This window comes from Heterodontus francisci, chromosome 11 (genome assembly GCF_036365525.1).
Source record: "Heterodontus francisci isolate sHetFra1 chromosome 11, sHetFra1.hap1, whole genome shotgun sequence".
In the NCBI taxonomy this organism is placed as follows: domain Eukaryota; kingdom Metazoa; phylum Chordata; class Chondrichthyes; order Heterodontiformes; family Heterodontidae; genus Heterodontus; species Heterodontus francisci.
The window spans coordinates 112,846,776-112,864,608 of record NC_090381.1 but is presented as its reverse complement, the minus strand read 5'-3'; the positions used below and the strand labels follow the sequence as shown (position 1 = coordinate 112,864,608).

The window sequence follows — 17,833 nt, the reverse complement described above, 5'->3', positions numbered from 1 at the left end:
TTTGACCCACCATTATTTAGTGCAAGAAAAGAAAGTATAAACTTGCATTTATATAGCGTCTTTCACAACCTAAAGCGCTTTACAACTAATGAGTACTATTGAAGTGTAGTCAATGTTGTAATGTCTGAAATATGGCAGCCAATTTGTGCACAGCAAGCTCCCACAAACAACATTGAGATAATGAGCAGGTAATCAGTTTTTTGGTGACTTTGGTTGAGGGATAAATATTGGCTCAGGACACCGGGGCGACGTCCCCTGCTCTTCAAAATCGCAGTCGTGGGATCCTTTACGCCCACCTGACAGGGCAGCCAGGTTTAACATCGCATTCAAACGATGGCATCTCTGACAGCGTAGCACTCCCTCAGTACTGCACTGGAGTGCCATATTGGATTTTGTACTCCAGTATCTGGAGTGGGGTCTTAAATCCACAATCTACAGCCTCAGAGGGTGCAATTATACAGTCCCATAAACTAGCCAGGTGCATGAAGGTTATGTGGGTATTAGTGGGAGGGAAAGAATGAGTCACGCAGTTAATCATAAAGACCAGAGGGCTGAGTCATGAGGGAAGACTGAAAGTACTTGGAAGGGATGAGGGGAATTTCATAAAGATATATAAGGTATTAGATGATATCGATAGATTGAAGTTATTTCAAGGAGTGATTAACACAAGAATACTTCAGCTCCAAATAGTCGTTAATCCAACTCCTACACTGTCTCTCAGTAGCTCTTCCCCCGCCAGCTCCATGTATTACTAACAGTGTTTACTGACCTCAAGTCCTGTTCACCTGCACTGGCTCCCAGGTAAGCCATCCCTTTGTGTTTTTTAAATTCTCTTCCTTATTTTCAATTCTTTCCATGGCCTCACCCCTCCCTATCTCAGTAACCTTCTCCAATCCTGCCCCCCCCCCGGCCCCCACCACACCCAACCCTCTGCAGTCTCTGCACTCCTCTAATTCTGGCCTCTTGAATATCCCTGATTTTAATCGTTCCACCATTGGTGGCCGTGCCATTAGTTGCCTGAGCCCTAAGTTCTGGAATTCCTTTTCGAGGAGAAGGAGCAACTTGACGCCGAGCAGCAGCCTGGAGTTTGCAGAAGCCCGGCGGAGACTGCTGGAGATGGAGCGGCGGCAGCGCTGGGTCCGGGAGCAGGAGATCGGCCTGCAGCAGCTGCACCTCCTCTCAGACACTACTGAAAAGCTACCTCCTTGACCAAGCTTTCGGTTATGTGCTAATATCTCCTTATGTGGCTCGATGACAAATTTTGCTTTATAATTCTTCTGTGATGTGCTTTGGGATGTTTTGTTATGTTAAAGACGCTGTATAAATACAAGCCTCTCCACTTAGCTCCTCTGCCTCCTTTATCCAGCTCCCCCTCACTGTGACTCAGTAACTCCACCCCTTATCGCACTCTCACTGACTGTATCTCTATTCATCCAACAACATCTACGTGCATTTAGGTTTTACTTTAACATAGTAAAATATCCCAAGGTGATTCACAGGAGTGTTGCCAAGCAAAATATGACACCGAGCCACATAAAGCGATATTAGAAAAGGTGAGAGAGATTGATTTTAAGGAACGTCTTATAAGAGGTGGAGAGGTTTGGGGAGGGAATTCCAGAGCTTGGGGCCCCGATTGCCGAAGGTGGTGCGATTAAAATCAGGGATGCCCACGAGGTCAGAAGTGAAGGAGATCTCGGAGGGTTGTCTGGTCAAAGGACAGCACCAAAGAATGGTGGGAAACTGGGAGATTAAGATTACCTGGAACTCTCACCTCTGCTAAACTGCTATTGGCCTGACAGGATAGAGGGGGCTCAGTTTGAAAAAGCGATTTATTCAGTTTTCCCCTTCCAAGCTCATGTCTCTTTTTGTGCATATTTTGTTTTGTTTTGACCAGGCATGGTGCAGAAGTTGGACCAGAAGCTCCCAGTTGCCAATGAGTATCTCCTGCTGTCTGGAGGTGTCCGTGAAGGAGTCGTGGACATGGACCTCGAGGAGCTTAACATCTACGTCCGGGGGACGGATTATGACATGGACTTCACTCTTCTGGTCCCAGCCCTCAAACTCCATGACCGGAACCAGCCAGTGACCCTGGACATGCGCCACTCTGCTCTCTGCCACTCTTGGCTGAGTCTCCGACTCTTTGATGAAGGGACCATCAACAAGTGGAAGGACTGCTGCACCATTGTGGACCACATCAACGGAGGTACCAACTACTTTTTCTCCCCCACCCGGGTGGCAGACTGGTTTTATGACTCCATCACCATCGTGCTTGCCGAGATCCAGAAGAAGCCCCAGCGAGGGATGCCCAAAGTTGAGAAGGTGGAGAGGAATGGCACGGTGATATCCGTCATCCTGGCCGTGGGCTCCAGCCGCATGCTGTACGACATCATCCCTGTGGTGTCATTCAAGGGTTGGCCTGCGGTTGCACAGAGCTGGTTGATGGAGAACCACTTCTGGGATGGAAAGATCACAGAGGAGGAAGTCATCAGTGGTTTCTATCTGGTGCCAGCTTCTTCTGTTAATGGGAAAAGGGAAAATGAATGGCGCTTGTCGTTTGCACGGAGTGAGGTCCAGCTGAAGAAATGCATCTCCAGCAGCCTCATGCAAGCCTACCAAGCTTGCAAGGCTGTCATTATGAAACTCTTGTCCAGACCCAAGGCCATCAGTCCGTATCACTTGCGGAGTATGATGCTCTGGGCTTGCGATCGACTCCCAGCCACGTTTCTGGCCCAGGAGGAATATGCAGCGGACTTCCTACTCGGCTTGATCGATGACCTCCAGCACTGCTTGGTCAACAGGTCCTGCCCCAACTACTTCATCCCGCAGTGCAACATGTTCGAGCATCTCTCCGACGAGACGGCCATACTCCACGCCCGCAAACTGTCATCGGTCCGCTCGGACCCCGCCGAGCACCTGCGGACTGCCATCGAGCACGTCAAGGCCGCCAACCGGCTGACGCAGGAGGTACAGCGGAGGGGCACCAGCTCCGGCACACCTTCCCCATCCTCTGACAATGGCTCCGGGGACAACCGGCAGCAAGACGACCGACTGGCCAAGAAGTTGCAGCAGCTAGTGACCGAGAATCCGGGAAAGTCCATCTCTGTCTTCATTAACCCTGACGATGTCACCAGACCCCACTTTAGAATAGATGACAAATTCTTTTGAGGCAAGAGTTGGGGGGGAATTCGGATACGTCATGTGTCCTGTCCCAACACACCTCTGGCCCTCTGAAAGGACCAAAACACTTAAATAGCGCTACTTAAAGCAGAATGTCTAATACGTACAAATCGAATTTGGTACCACAAGCAAGTTGAAGGCCAAGTCCAAGAAGATTAGACGGTTTTCAAATGTAACTTTCAGAAATAATGGTTTTCGTTTTCCTCAGACTGATTTCTTTAAAGTGGGGGCGGGGCGTGAGGTGGGGAGGTGGGGTTGAAAGGTCTTCCATCAGAAAGTGTTCTTTCTTCCTTTTTCCAAAAAGGAAATTATTTTCCGAGCTCCTCTGATCAATCCTTCCAAAACAAGTGGCAGAAACCTTGTGGCAGACGAGCGAGGAGTGGGGCGAGGACAGCTCCTCTCCCTCGGCGAGGAGTGGGGCGAGGACAGCTCCTCTCCCTCGGCGAGGAGTGGGGCGAGGACAGCTCCTCTCCCTCGGCGAGGAGTGGAGGCTGCGGTGCTTTAAAGGCTGGGGAAAGTCTTGATGCGCTGAGGAGCGGGAACGTGGCAGGGCTCGGGGAAAACGGGCCCGCTGTTGCAGTCGGAATGTTGTGGGCAGGGTTTTTTAGGGATTGTTTTTTTTTGTTGAAATTCGGTGGGTTTTCCAAAAGGGCTTCAAAAATATTTGAAAAGTGTGAACTAGGATGATCAATTACTTGACTAGTCGCCTCCACACATCTTGGTTTGTGTACACCCTCACGCTAACTTGTCATGGTAAAGTTTTTCCATCAAGCCAAGTCAACTTTGGGATGAAAGTTGGTTCTGTGCTGCTTGAGTCTCATTCTTGTAGCTGTTTGGTAATCTGGGCAAATAGGGACCCAGAGAACTGGCATGAGCAATCGCTGGTCAGGGACTGAGTGAGCTCAGCTTGGCTGGAGTGGCTAAAGTAGGCCTCAGTGCCAGTATGGAGGAGGAGGGTGGTGGGAGAATCAAACGGGATACTGCTCCTGATTTGCAATCCAGTAACTTCCCTATTGCTATCTCTGCTGGAGTATGTACGCGTACATACGTGTGCACAGGTTGGGCAGAAGCGGGACTGGATTCAGCTGTGATGCCATCCATGATTGAACAGCCTACGCTCACCAAATAAGCTCAGGCACAAAATGTGGGTGTTGCTTGGAGGTGTCCTGCAGCAAAGAGCCAGTGAGTGGATGGGGAGAGGTACGTAGAAAGGAGGGAACACAAGGCTCCTGTAAACTCCCACCCTCTGCAAAGCCTCCAGGCTGAGTAGAGCCATGTTGCTGCTCTTGGAGTAGTTACTGTGTCTGTCTGTCTGCTGGCTTCACGGCTGCTGCAATCCGCAATTTGTCTTCTACTGTTGAACCTTCTCCCTTATTGTTGGACACAGAGATCCTGCCCAAACATACAGCTGTTTACTGAGCAATTGGGGTCTTGAGAGAAATGAGGTGCTGTTGCTGTTCATTAATTATACCCAGATAAAAAAACTCTTCCTCTTTAAACAAGGCCATGTATTCTGTGAATCTGGACGGGCTTTGATAGGAGCCCAGGCTTTCACCCTCATGGAGAGCGTTTAGTGTGTGTATATCCATAAATAAGTTGGAATAGGCCCAGGACCCCTGTGGTCCATCAGACACACAAACCGCACGTTAGTGGTTAAATCAGGTCAAATCTATTCACCCATAGTAGTTGTGTCTTTAACTGCAGTAATGAATCGAACAGTAACAAGGATTACTTACTGGCCAACACCTCAATCTCTGTTCCTTCCTCTCCTTAACTGAACCAATACATTGCATTTTATCCATTACAGGTTGCGAATGCTTCCTGACTCAAGGCAACTAAGATTTCTTAATGCCATGCCACCTTGCCTTGGTAATTCTGATGTTTTATACCACTTTGTAAGGTCGTATCCCTATCGTGGAAACAAAGCTCCCAAAGGCCTATGGTTCATGTACCATCCCTCTCCCACTTTCCCTGTCTATATGGAGGTGTCTGTGTCTGAATGATCCTCTCCATCAATCTAAGTTGATCTTTATTGCTGTTGCTTTTCCAAACTGATAATCCTCACAGTGTGTTTGAATGCCCTTTTCTTCCACTACAGATGTCTGCCTCTGAAGTGGAGGCAAACCTCTCTGTAGGTTTGCAGGTACAGAGCTCCCAAAGGTTTATGGTTCATGTACTTATCCTGTCGCGCTCTGCAATCCCTGTTACTATCACCCCACTCCCTACCGGCAAAGCGCCAGGGGCTCGAGCAATTCCTGTTGTAAGGCACAATATTGGGTGGAGGGCAATTGAGTTCCTAAGCGATGACCTGGCTCTGCTCAACAGTAAAAAAAAAAACTTGGTGAGAGGGACAAAAACCAACAAATTATCAGGGATTTCTTTTCCTTATTCAGACACTTCCAATTTAAAGAGAGGTGGGGGGGGGGGGGAGGGGTGGGGGCATCCATCGTCTGTTACCAGCTGGAAGGCTCTCTGTAATAAATGGGGCTCCACCACCAATTTATTTGCTAAATGCTCCATCTTGACTGTAGCAGAGTTCCATCCGTGGGTATGTCATGGGATACTTGGCCCCTTCAGTAACCTGGGATAATATTGCTCCGGGCCATCGTGCATCCGTCAGGAAGGTGAACTCCCAGAAGAAATCTGAACTGTCAGTATTAGGTCTGAGCATAAGGCATTCTAGAGGTCACATTTTATTTTCCGCCGGGGGCAATCGGACCTTCTTGGGCTCTTAAGATTTGATTGGATTTGTCAAAAGGGTTTCCCCGGTGATGAAGCCTGGGCTAAATCAACCAGGACCAAAATAGTTAATTCTTGCTTGTTTTTTTGACATAGCTTTGGGCCGTTTCCTAATGGCCCCTACTTTGTCAAACTTAAACTTAACTAACTAGTCCACCCCAGACTACAGAATACGCACCTCTAACAAACTCAAACTTACAGTTCCCTGATTGGCTATCAAAACTGCCTTTCTTAAGCTATCCAGCATCACTTCTAACTGTAAGAAATCTTGAGTATTGCTGGAAATAGGGACATGTTGTCAAAGCTTTTCATCTTGCACTCATCAGGACAATCCACAAGAATGCCAATGTAAGGGAAAACAACAATTTTATACTGCATGAGAAGAGAGTGCTGATTGGTTGGCAAGTGAACTTGGCAGAGGTGTTGCCATGGAAAATTCATGAGTTTATGATGACTGATGGTTAACGGCCAAGCTTTGTTTGAAATTTAAACCAGGCAGCTTGACTCTGGTCAAGGCATTGCCGTGAGGAATGAACCAGCGAATGGCTGTCACTTATTTTGTTTGGCTGAAACAGGCGCAATGTGTGGACATGCTCTTTCTGTCTGCAAAGAACAGGGCCCTGTGTATTAGCATATGTAGCTTCCAGTACGCGCAAATGTGCCACACTGCAAGCTTGACTGACGATCTTAAATTGGTTCTCAGCGTAATTCTTAGCACGCTGAGGATTATTTAGCAAATGTTGTCCAATCATGGCATCACATCTGGTGTTGGACACTGTGTGTTTTGATTTTTTCATCTTTAACAATGGGGCTGGAGGAGGGGTTTGGGGGGGTGGTGGTGTGATTACTGCCAGGTTGTTCTGTTCTTCGGCGCAATTTCGTTCTTGAAATCGACCAAACTAGTGGAAAAGGTTGAGAAAAGGTTCAAGTGCACATTATATCCAGTGCAAATCAGGTTTCCGTGATCTTTTTCTTTGCTTTAAAGCAGTTTGCTGGAAGCCAGTCCCCTCTCCAGATCGAATGAAGGACCATGATGAGTTTCTGCTAATTGTGCCTATTTGCAGGCCTTGGATACGAATAAACACCTTTTTTAAAAGCTTTTAAATATTAAATATTTAATTTGCCAAGAAACTGACAACTGGATGCCAGTGAAACCAGTAAAAGTGGTTCTGGAAAGCTAATAAAATTCATTTTTAGTTATTTAAAATTGGGTCACTCACACACGTGGTAGACTCTCGCATTGATTAAAAATGCTTTATTTTTATGAGCAATCCATTTATTAGTAAAACTACATGAGGTTCCATTCTTAAAGATATTGAGGAATATTAACTTAATTCTTTATATTTTTTCCTTGCATTATTACGCTGCCCGATTGTGCTGGTTCATTGAAGAGTTTGCGTTTGTAATTATGTAAGTAACTTAAACTATAAAATCAACTTCGAAAGCTAACGGAATTTGTGCCCGGGTTGTCGATTGCACCCAAAGTGGAAAGTCTTGATCAATCTCTAGAAACCTTGTCTCTCAATGAGCAGTTCGAAAAGTGAGGACTACGTGGGAGGACTGGGGAGCTTCTCAAATTGCGAACATTGCGTACGGTAACCAGTTCTTTCTATTCCTGTTTTAGCATCATTTCTCAAAGCTTTACTGAAAGGCGCTGCCAACCCATTGGTCTGGGGATGATGCACTGAGCTTTGGGGAGCATTAATCTTCAAATTGTGCAATTCCTGTTAGTATGGCTATAAATGGGGTTCCCAGATCTGTCAGAAACTCATTTGGAATTCCATTCCTGGGAAACGCCCGAATCAATTCATTTCCAATGTTTTTGGTGTTGTGTTTTGGAATAAGAAATAGCTTCTGGATGCCTGGTCATGTAACAACAATCACTACAATATACTTGGCAGGCCACTCTCCAGATCTTGCCAGCTCTTTGACAAACTTTTCGAAAAGTATGTCAATTGTGGGTGGAAGATTAATGGAGCATGAAGATCACGTTACTTCCTGCTAATTGACATTCTGGACCAGAAGTAACATACAACATCTTTATACATCAGTGGACAAACAAAAAGTTAAATTTTTTTTTCCTGTTTTCTTTTCCCCGAAATGTCCCCGCCAGCAGTGGATCAGCTCCAATGCCAGTCGTCAGACGGGTTTTGGAGACTACCATTCTCTATCTCTATCTCTATCACTGGTCCCACTCTACAACAAATCAGCCTCAATTTTACAGTTAGGCCCAGATCCTTTTTAATTTAAAGAAAGACACATGCGGCTCAGTGTCAAATATTCATCCCCAGAGACTGGGATCTGGATTTCCATACTACTGCCCATAGGTTCCCCAATGTTAGAATATTGTTTTGCAATATGCCCGAACCCATCACAACGATTAACTGCTTCTGCGATTTAACAGTTTTTAATGTTGTCCAAGATGGCACAGCCTGTTCATCTCTTGCGACAGCTCAGCACCTCTATCCCCTATACAGTTTTACCAAGATCTTGCTGTTCTTTCCGCTAGGAGGGTGACCTAGGGTCCTGGAGGGGACGTCTACTCGATCGGCAGCCACTTCCTTCACTGCCACTTGTTGCTCTACTCCAGTCAGTAACTCCTGGGCACCCACTGGCTCTCCTAGTCTGACTCATCTCCTGACATTCAGCATTAGACCTCTGATGACGAATGTCACCATTATCCTTGCTGGCTATCTACCATGGGCTGCAGCCACCCTGGACCAGGTATATCAGGTCGTGCATCCATGATCTTGGAGATTTTCCCATTGCATAGGCCTGTGTGTATATACATACATGTACATGTAAAATGTATGTGTGTCTATATGTCTATGTATATAATGTATAGTATATTTATTGTGTGTGTGTGTGTTGCAACACGTTGGAGCAGGCCCAGGACCCCTATAGTCCATCAGACACTCAGACCTGAGTTTTAATGGTTAAATTGGGTCAGAATTAGTCACCCATAGTAGTGGTTTCTTTAACTGCAGCAATGAATAAAACGGGGAATACTTCCTAGCCAACACCTTCTCAATCTCGGTTCCTTCCTCCTCTTTACTGAACCGTTTCCCTGCTTTTTATCAGGTTGCGATTCCTTCCTGACTTGAGGCAACTAAGTTTTCTTAAAGCCATGCCTTGGTAATTCTGACATTCTATATCACTTCTTAAAGGTGTAGCCCTATTGCAGAAACAGGACTCCCAAAGGCCTATAGCTTGTGCATTGTCCCCCTCCTTTTACTGTATATTTGGGATGTGTGCATGTGTATTATGTTTATATTGGGATTTGTGTGTGTGTGTGTGTCTGAATATGACAAGAGTCTGTTTCCTGGATATTCCATATCACAGAACTGCGTATCAGTATCTTATTGCAGACTCCTAAGTTGATAATTGCATTTCCTTTTTCCAAACTGATAATCCTCCAAACGTGTTTGAGCGGAGTTTCCTTCTGCTGCAGATGTCTGCCTCTGAAGTGAAGCCAAACCTCTCTGTAATATGCGTTCCAGTGTCGGGTCCTCCCACCCCTGCATGCCCCCAAGTTCGTGTCCTGCTGTCTTTTATATATAACAAAGCAGAAAAAGATACTTTCACAGCTGTAATTCCCGAGACAGTTCCCCTGCCTCGTGCTGCTCTGACCCTGTCTCTCAGCTCCGAGGAAATTGCTAGTGATTTTCCTCCATCTTCCAACTGGTACTGAAAAGATGGTATATCATGGACGGTACTCCCGCGATTCCGTGCCACGTTTGGCCAGCAGACCAGGCTTCCCGTTGACGGCAAGAATACTGGGATGGGGGGGAGGGGGGAGGTGACAAAGTGTAGTGTTTTCTAAATATTAGAAGTCTGACTTTTCAAGATTTACAACTGGAATATCTACAGGGGATTACGGGGGGACTGAATTATGGGTGCTTCAAATCACAATGTTGTGGATTAAGTGGGGCCCAACAACAAATCAGATCTACCAGGACAAAGAACTTGCATTTTTGTAGCGCCTTTCATGACTTCTGGATATCTCAAAGCCATTTGCAACCAACTGAATACTTTTGACGTGTAATTACTGTTGTAATGTGGGAAACACAGCAACCAATTTGCGCACTGCAAGATCCCACAAACAGCAATGAGATCATGTCCAGATAAACTGATTTAATGATGCCGCTTGAGGAAAAGATTATTGACCAGGACACCAAGCAGAGCTCCTCCTGGTCTCTCCAAATAGTGGCCATTGCAATCTTTTACATCCACCTGAGAGGACTTCCTCAGTACTGCACTGGGACTGTTGGCTTGCATTTTTGTGCTCAAGACTTAAGTGAATTTAGCAATTGAGATTCTATCCAATTTGATTGAATTTTCAGCCTTTGCCAGAGGATGGGATATGGTCACCACCAATCCAAACCTGAGCAGGATGCCAGAGAGGGAACGTGAATATGGGTGATTTAAAAACTGATGAAAATTCACTGAAAAGCCTAGTAGGCCACACCAAGAGGAGAGTGTTGGTAATCGGTTCTAAGATGGATACAATGAGATTTGGCTGAAATATCTGTTTACCCGGCCCGGACGTCACATGAGAATCAAAAGTGATGAAACGTTATACGGTTAAAGTGACCAGGGGAGGTTTACACGTGATGCACTGATGTAAATTTACACTTGTTTTTTTGCAACATGCCAGTTCTAATGTTGTGGTGCTAACGTTTATTACGATCATTATGTACCAGAAAGTACCATGAGGCCTGTCTGGGCCAGACCAGTCCATTCCAATCCAGTCCAGGCCTCTCGGTTGTTGGTTCTGATGGTAGGGCCAATTCAAGAGACCAAAGTTTCTCCAAGAAAAGCAGTTCTGAGGTGGGTTTGATTTACTTTTCTTTATCCCTCAACCAACATTTACTAAAGGAGATGATCCGATCATGATTCTATTGCTGTTTATGGAATCTTGCTGTGCTCAAATTGGCTGCCAGTTTTTCTACATTACAAAGAACAAAGAACAGTACAGCACAGGAACAGGCCAACAGTAAATACACCTCCAAAAGGTTTTAATTGGTTGTGAAGGGTTTTGGAATATCCTTAGCTTATGTACGTTTTTTCGGTGAAAGGGCAGCAAGTTTTTTTTTTAACAATGCTTTGGACCCATTCACCCCCCAGTTGGAGAAATTGGGAGATCAGGAAAACCTTCTGTTTACCCTGAGGATTATTTGAAGTTCAGTCACTTGCTTGCTTTTTTTCAGAAAGAAAGCATCTGCTTTGCTGGAGTGTGGCTGCAATGGGGCTACTTCTCTCTCCGTTACTAATAATCTCTAACTCTTACCCTCTCTTTCCCCTCCACAATTCTAGCCTCTATCTCTGTCTTAAAAGTGTTCTCAATCCCCTCTCTCTCTGCCTCGTTGCTCTTTTACTATTTTATCAATATGAGTATGGCTATCACTCCTGTGAACTGTCCTCCTTTGTGTTCCAAATACCCCAACTGACACGTGCTCTCCCTCCCTTCCAATTTCTCACTGTTGAAATTGAGACCAATCATACCATCTCCTTGCTCTTCGTTCCCAGGATTGCAAAACTATGGAACTCCTCCTCTCCCTCAGTCGTAACTTCCTCTTCGAAATAATAGCTTGCCATTGCCTTCCTGCTATGCCCCGGTTTACATGATCCCCTCTCCTTCCCTTTGCTGGCGTTTTGAACTTTGGCTTTTGACCTTTTTGCCTGGGGTTTGTCAATTAAACACATGATGCTCAATGGGGTTGTTGGTTGATTGGTTGGTTTAATGGCTCCACTGGTCTATTTCTCCTGAATCTCATGGCAGGAATATAATTATGCAACAAAAGACCACAGCCGTCCCCCAGCCATGTACCATAGAATGATCGAGCACAGAACCAAGCTATTCAGCCTGTGGTGCCTCCTTGGGAAAGCCATCCAGTTCATCCGATTCCCCTCCTCTTTCTCCAGAAACCTGTATTTTTTTTTTTCCTTTCCAAGTATTTATCCAATACCCTTTTGAAAGTTATTATTGAATCTGCTTCCACTGCCTTTTCACGTAATGCGTTCCAGATCAGAACAACTCATTTGTAAAACAAATTTCTCTTTGTCATCACTGGTTCTTTTGCCAGTTCCTTTTAAATATGTAGTTACCAAGCCTCCTGCTAGTTGGAACTGTATCACCCTATTTAGTATTAGCAAAATCACTCATAATTTTGAAAACTTCTATCAAATCTTCCCTTAACCTTCTCTGCTCAAAGGAGAACAATCCCAGCTCGTACATCAGGTTGTGAAATTGAATAAAAATTCAGGGTTCTGACTCTGTGACTGAATTGAAACCATGGTACGGATTCTGCCACGTGAAAGAAGATGCCATATTTCTAAAGAAATATTTATTTAGCACCTTTTCACTACTTCAGAACATCCCAAAGCACTTTACAGCCAATGAAGTACTTTTGAAGGGTAGTCACTGTTGTAATGCAGGAAACACAGCAGCCAATTTGTGCACAGTAAGCTCCCACAAACAGCAATGTGATAACCAGATGGCCTTGCTTTTGTGATGTTGGTTGAGGGATAAATATTGGCCAGGACACTGGGAAGAACTCTCCTGCTCTTCTTCATAGCGCCTTGGAATCTTTTACGTCCGCCTGAGAGGGCAGATGGGGCCTTGGTTTAATGTCTCGTGCAGCACTCCCTCAGCACTGCACTGGGTGTGTCGGCCTAGAGTTTGTGCTCAAGGCTCTGGAGTGGAGCTCGAACCCACAACGTACTGACTCGGAGACAAAAGTGCTACCCACTGAGCCGAGATGGCATCTTAATACACTGAAGATGTTCGAAATTGGCTGGAATTCTTCAACACTGCCCCAGGTGTTGACCTATCTTTCTCTTGCCAATGCAGGCATCGTTCATGCATTTCCAACATTTCTGTCTTTGTTTTTGGCCTTTTACATTTGTGTTCCTTCTTTCATTTTAATTTCTTCTACTTCCCAAACATTCTATCTGGGATTTGATTGTATGATTTCCATATTTTGCAGACTTCTTAATTGGGCTTAAATCCTCAGTGCAAGAACTCTGCAATCTAATTATAAATAAAACCTCACAGCATTGAGACATGATCCAAGCATTCCTGTGTTACTGGGATTTCAGTGCAGTGTAATGCTAGGTGTGTGTGCATTTTTCATACTGTGCCCACTTGAACTGTGTAAAGCAGCCAGTGGGACAATTAAATTACACTCTGGCCCTTCTAAACATGACTGCGCAAAGATAATTGAACTGTAGAACAGTACAATGTTGTGGGGTACAGTACTGGTGGGTACAGGTCTGTCACTGTATAACACTGGGGTACAGTACTGGTGGGTACAGGTCTGTCACTGTATAACACTGGGGTACAGTACTGGTGGGTACAGGTCTGTCACTGTATAACACTGGGGTACGGTACTGGTGGGTACAGGTCTGTCACTGTATAACACTGGGGTACAGTACTGGTGGGTACAGGTCTGTCACTGTATAACACTGGGGTACAGTACTGGTGGGTACAGGTCTGTCACTGTATAACACTGGGGTACAGTACTGGTGGGTACAGGTCTGTCACTGTATAACAGTTGCAGTACTGGCGGGTACAGGTCTGTCACTGTATAACACGGGTACAGTACTGGTGGGTACAGGTCTGTCACTATAATACTGGGGTACAGTACTGGCGGGTACATATCTGTCACTGTATAACACTGGGGTACAGTACTGGTGGGTACAGGTCTGTCACTGTATAATACTGGGGTACAGTACTGGTGGGTACAGGTCTGTCACTGTATAATACTGGGATACAGTACTGGTGGGTACAAGTGATGAACAGTATCTTGTAGCATATTGAAGTATATTTATGATTTTTTCCATCGATCACTTTACTTATACCCAGTGTTGTCACTGTTTTGTTTTTGTAAGGAGCTGATGATTATATCCAGAGAGAGAATGAGAATTGTGTGATGTTCTGTCTTGCTATTTGGGTGGGTTATTCACACTGGAAAAACTCTGTCATTGCTGCAGTGTTCCCTCAACGCAAAAATACACCTTTAGCTTTGCATCGGCTGGAATGAGAGGACTGACCAATTGGCCAAAGTGTGTGACACACTGGCGGGGTGCGAGAAGGTTTTGGAGTGGAATATCTCGTCCAAGTTTGCTGCAATTTGGCTGCACTGACCCTGCTGAGGATAAACTTGTGTGATGATGCAGAGAGTCTGACTGGCTTACTATTGGCTTTTTATGATTGAACGATCTTCATTTTACTGCCCCTCACCACAACCACTACCAGCCCCCCTCCCCCACACACACTTGGGTGGCTTGGTAAGGTTCGGGTTAGAATAGATTAAGGCATGGTTGGATGTTTGAGATGGCGCTGGAAGTATTATTTAAGGATTTTCCCTGCAAAAGTTATAACGGGTGGTGATAAATGATGCAAGTGAGTTACAGAGATACATTTCATCGCACTCCTATCTGAAGTGACTGAATGTAAGGTTCTATCTGGCAAATGGTGCCTTTTCAAATACATTATTCTAATAAGGGCTTAAAGAGCTTTAAATAAGGAAGGTCTGCTCAGTGCCTTCTCTCCAGATATTGTGTGGAGCTTTTGAATTCTTGTTTACACATTTTCCTGTTACACACAAGGGAGGGTGCACACTGCCTCTCTTTCAGCTCTTGCATTACTGCAGCGTTTCAAGAAAACTGTAGCTTGTGCTAATACAGTGATTGTATCATGAATGCATGTCCCTAAATGTACTGTCTGCAAAGTCTAAATTAATGTGCTCTATCATGCTTCCTTTTTCTGATTGGGAATGGGGAGTGTATTTTAGCCTCTCAACATTGCACAGACCTTTTCCCTTATTCATTCAGTTTGATCATTTTTTCTTTCACTGCTCTCCCACAGTTCCATTGCCCCAGTTCCAGCCACAACCCAACTCGCCTCGAAGGGGGCAATGTGCATTTTTTGGGCAGGCCATTTGATTTCAGGTGATGGTGGGTGGTGCAAAGCACTGTGGGTGCACAAAAGGAGTGAGGAAACACGTGAAGATCATTGCCACCAATCACCTTACATTTTCTATACTAGTTTTAACATTTCATAGAATGACACAGTACAGAAGGAGGCCATTCAGTCCATCGTGCCTGTGCCAGCTCATTGAAAGAGATATCCAATTCGTCCCACTCCCCTGCTCTTTCCCCAGAGCCCTTAAAATATTCCCCTTTCAATTATTTATCCAATTCCCTTTTGAAAGTTACTATTGAATCTGTTTTCACCGCCCTTTCAGGCAGCGAGTTCCAGATCACAACAACTCACCGAGTAAAAATATTTTCTTCGGGTCAGTTCTGGTTCTTTTGCCAATTGTCTTAAATTTCGCCTTCCTGGTTCCCAAGCCCCTGCCAGTGAAAAGGGTCATCTTGTTTACTATCCTTCACCATGACTTTGAAGACATCTATCAAATCTCCCTTTTCTTAAAGGAGAACAATTCCAACTGCTGTCGACTCTCAACATAATGAAAGACTTATTTGCATATTTGGTCTATTTGATTTTCTGGTTGGATGTTTGAAGGGTCACACAGAATAAATAAAAGTTTTGGTGATGAGGAGTATACAATATCCATTGTGTCTTTGCTAATTTGAAGCCTCCCTAACATCAAATCTACAGAACAGTCCAAGACACCTATCCATCATGCATTGATAAGGCATTCCATTAATATAACAGTTTGCAGGGTCATTAAGAGCTGCCTTTTCAGTTGAGTTTATGAAACTGTTTGGATGTATTTCATGAAATTTCATCAAATGACCTCTGACCACATACCCCTCCTCCTCCTGAAAGCCAGTTGGAAAGCTAACCAACTTTATTACCTGCTTGGATGACTCTTGACAGTCACTCAGCCTTTTGCCTGGTGTTGGCAATATTTTTCATAACTAATGAAAGTATTGAAAGAAAATAGAGAAAAGCCCAATCTATTTCATGCCGCCTATGATTTTTCTCCTGGGTATTTGCACCCAGCAGTGCCCTGGAGATTAATCTTTAATTCCTGGAGCATCCAGAACATCACTATATTCAACAATAATATAAAAGCAAAATACTGCGGATGCTGGAAATCTGAAATAAAAACAAGAAATGCTGGAACCACTCAGTAGGTCTGGCAGCATCTGTGAAAAAGAGAAGCAGAGTTAACGTTTCGGGTCAGTGACCCTTCTTCGGAGCTGACAAATTTGTCAGTTCCGAAGAAGGGTGACTGATTATATTCAACAAATCTGTTAGAGGAATACCAAACCGCCGTCAACAGGCGATTGTTACTGGGTGCTTGTGGAGGTGGTTGTGACCTTGGGCCATTTTCATCATGGTGACCCTACATCCCTCCTCCAATTCTGGCCCCTTGTGCATCCTGCACTCCCTTTGCCCTTTGGTCATGCCTTCAGTTGTTTAAGCCCTAAGCTCTGGAATTCTCTCCCCAAATCTCTCTCTGTCTCTCCCTCTCAGATGTGAATTAGAAAACTACCATTTGACCAAGAGTTTGCTCCTATTGTCAACTTGTTTGTCTTGGTGTGAAGATTTGTCTGAAGCACTTTGCGCCGTTTTACTATATTAACAGCATTACATTGGCAAGCTGTTACTGTGTGTTACAAGCTGGATCATGGAGACTCTTACAGTTTGGGGTAGTTGTCAAAACTCACCTCCACCCTGTGACAGTCTTTTTGGCTCTATTGGATGAGGATAGGAGTTGGTGGATGATGATCTGCTAAGAAGAGGAGCCTTACAGCTTCCCCAGTACCAGGTGTGGGTCCTATTGTGTTTCATTAGTTTGATGATCTGCACATTGCTCATCATGAGGAAGCTGGTGTTCAACTGTGAGAAAATCAGCAAATATCGGAAGTGTTTAGTGCAGCACATTGAACATCTGGAGAGAGTAAACAGTAGCTCACATGGGATTGCTTACTAAACTTGCTGAGTCTGCTTGGTTGAGCAGAGAGTTCTCCTCTTCTACATCCTTTTGCAGCTGTGAATAAATCACTGCTCATCACTGGAGGTGGGCTGTCCTCCTTCGCTCATTCTTCTCCTGAAGATATGTATCTAAGTGGACCAAAAAAAAAAGTTGGCCAATTTCAGATCAGTTTTTAACCACACAAAGTGGAGTTGACCTCTTCCTTTATAAAATAGTTGAACACAAGTAGGGGGCCAAAAACCCCAGATGCGTGTATTCCTATTGACCGCCCCCCCCCCCCACCCCCACCCCCCCCCCTGTCTATCCAACAGCTTCCTTACTGCTAAGATAGAGGATGCACATGTAAATTGCCATCTTCGTTTACAAATATGATCAAATTTAGACTGTCTAACCTGTTGAGACTTTGCTTGTCACTTCCTTGATTTCCACCTGCCTTCCAGATCTTCACCCACCCGTCTTGGAAAAACTTACAAGTGAGTTGCTGGATCAAGCACGTTGGACATGTTTGATGTATTGATACGTATCAGGGTGCTAGTTACCCAAAACCAGCTCTGCTGGGTGGGACATGTCGTTCGCATGCCTGATACCAGACCTGAAGCAGCTGTTCTACTTCGAACTTCGTGGCGGCAGGAGACTCCCAGGAGGACAGTGGAAGCATTTTCGAGATGTCCTCAAACCATCCCTGAAAAGATCAAACATCCCCATTGACTTGTGAGAGTCCCTGGCTCGTGACCGTCCTAGATGGAGGAAACTCATTCACAAGGCATCGTACACCTTGAGGTACTTTGTCAGGAACATGCAGAGACGAAGTTGAGGCATCAGAGGGAGCGCACAAACCTCCAAACTACTCATCTACCTGACCCTTCAAGTACCCCCTGCCCCTTACGTGGCAGAGTCTGCAGATCACACATTGGACTAATCAGCCATTTCCGAACCTATCGAACCAGATTGGAAGCAAGTCATCCTCGATCCCGAGGGACTGCCTAAGAAGGAGAAGGAGA

The 17,833-nt window shown here is 45.1% G+C and overlaps 1 protein-coding gene across 2 annotated transcripts in view; it reads left to right on the top strand.

Moving 5' to 3' along the window:
• Positions 1–3,376, top strand: part of LOC137374980 (nucleotidyltransferase MB21D2) — a 60,943-nt gene extending 57,567 nt beyond the window's left edge. For both annotated transcript variants that reach the window (XM_068041598.1, XM_068041597.1), the window contains exon 2: positions 1,895–3,376. In XM_068041598.1, the coding sequence (XP_067897699.1) occupies positions 1,895–3,165 (1,271 nt within the window). In that variant the 3' untranslated portion in view covers positions 3,166–3,376. The remainder of the gene's footprint in view (positions 1–1,894) is intronic.
• Positions 3,377–17,833: the final 14,457 nt, after the last annotated feature.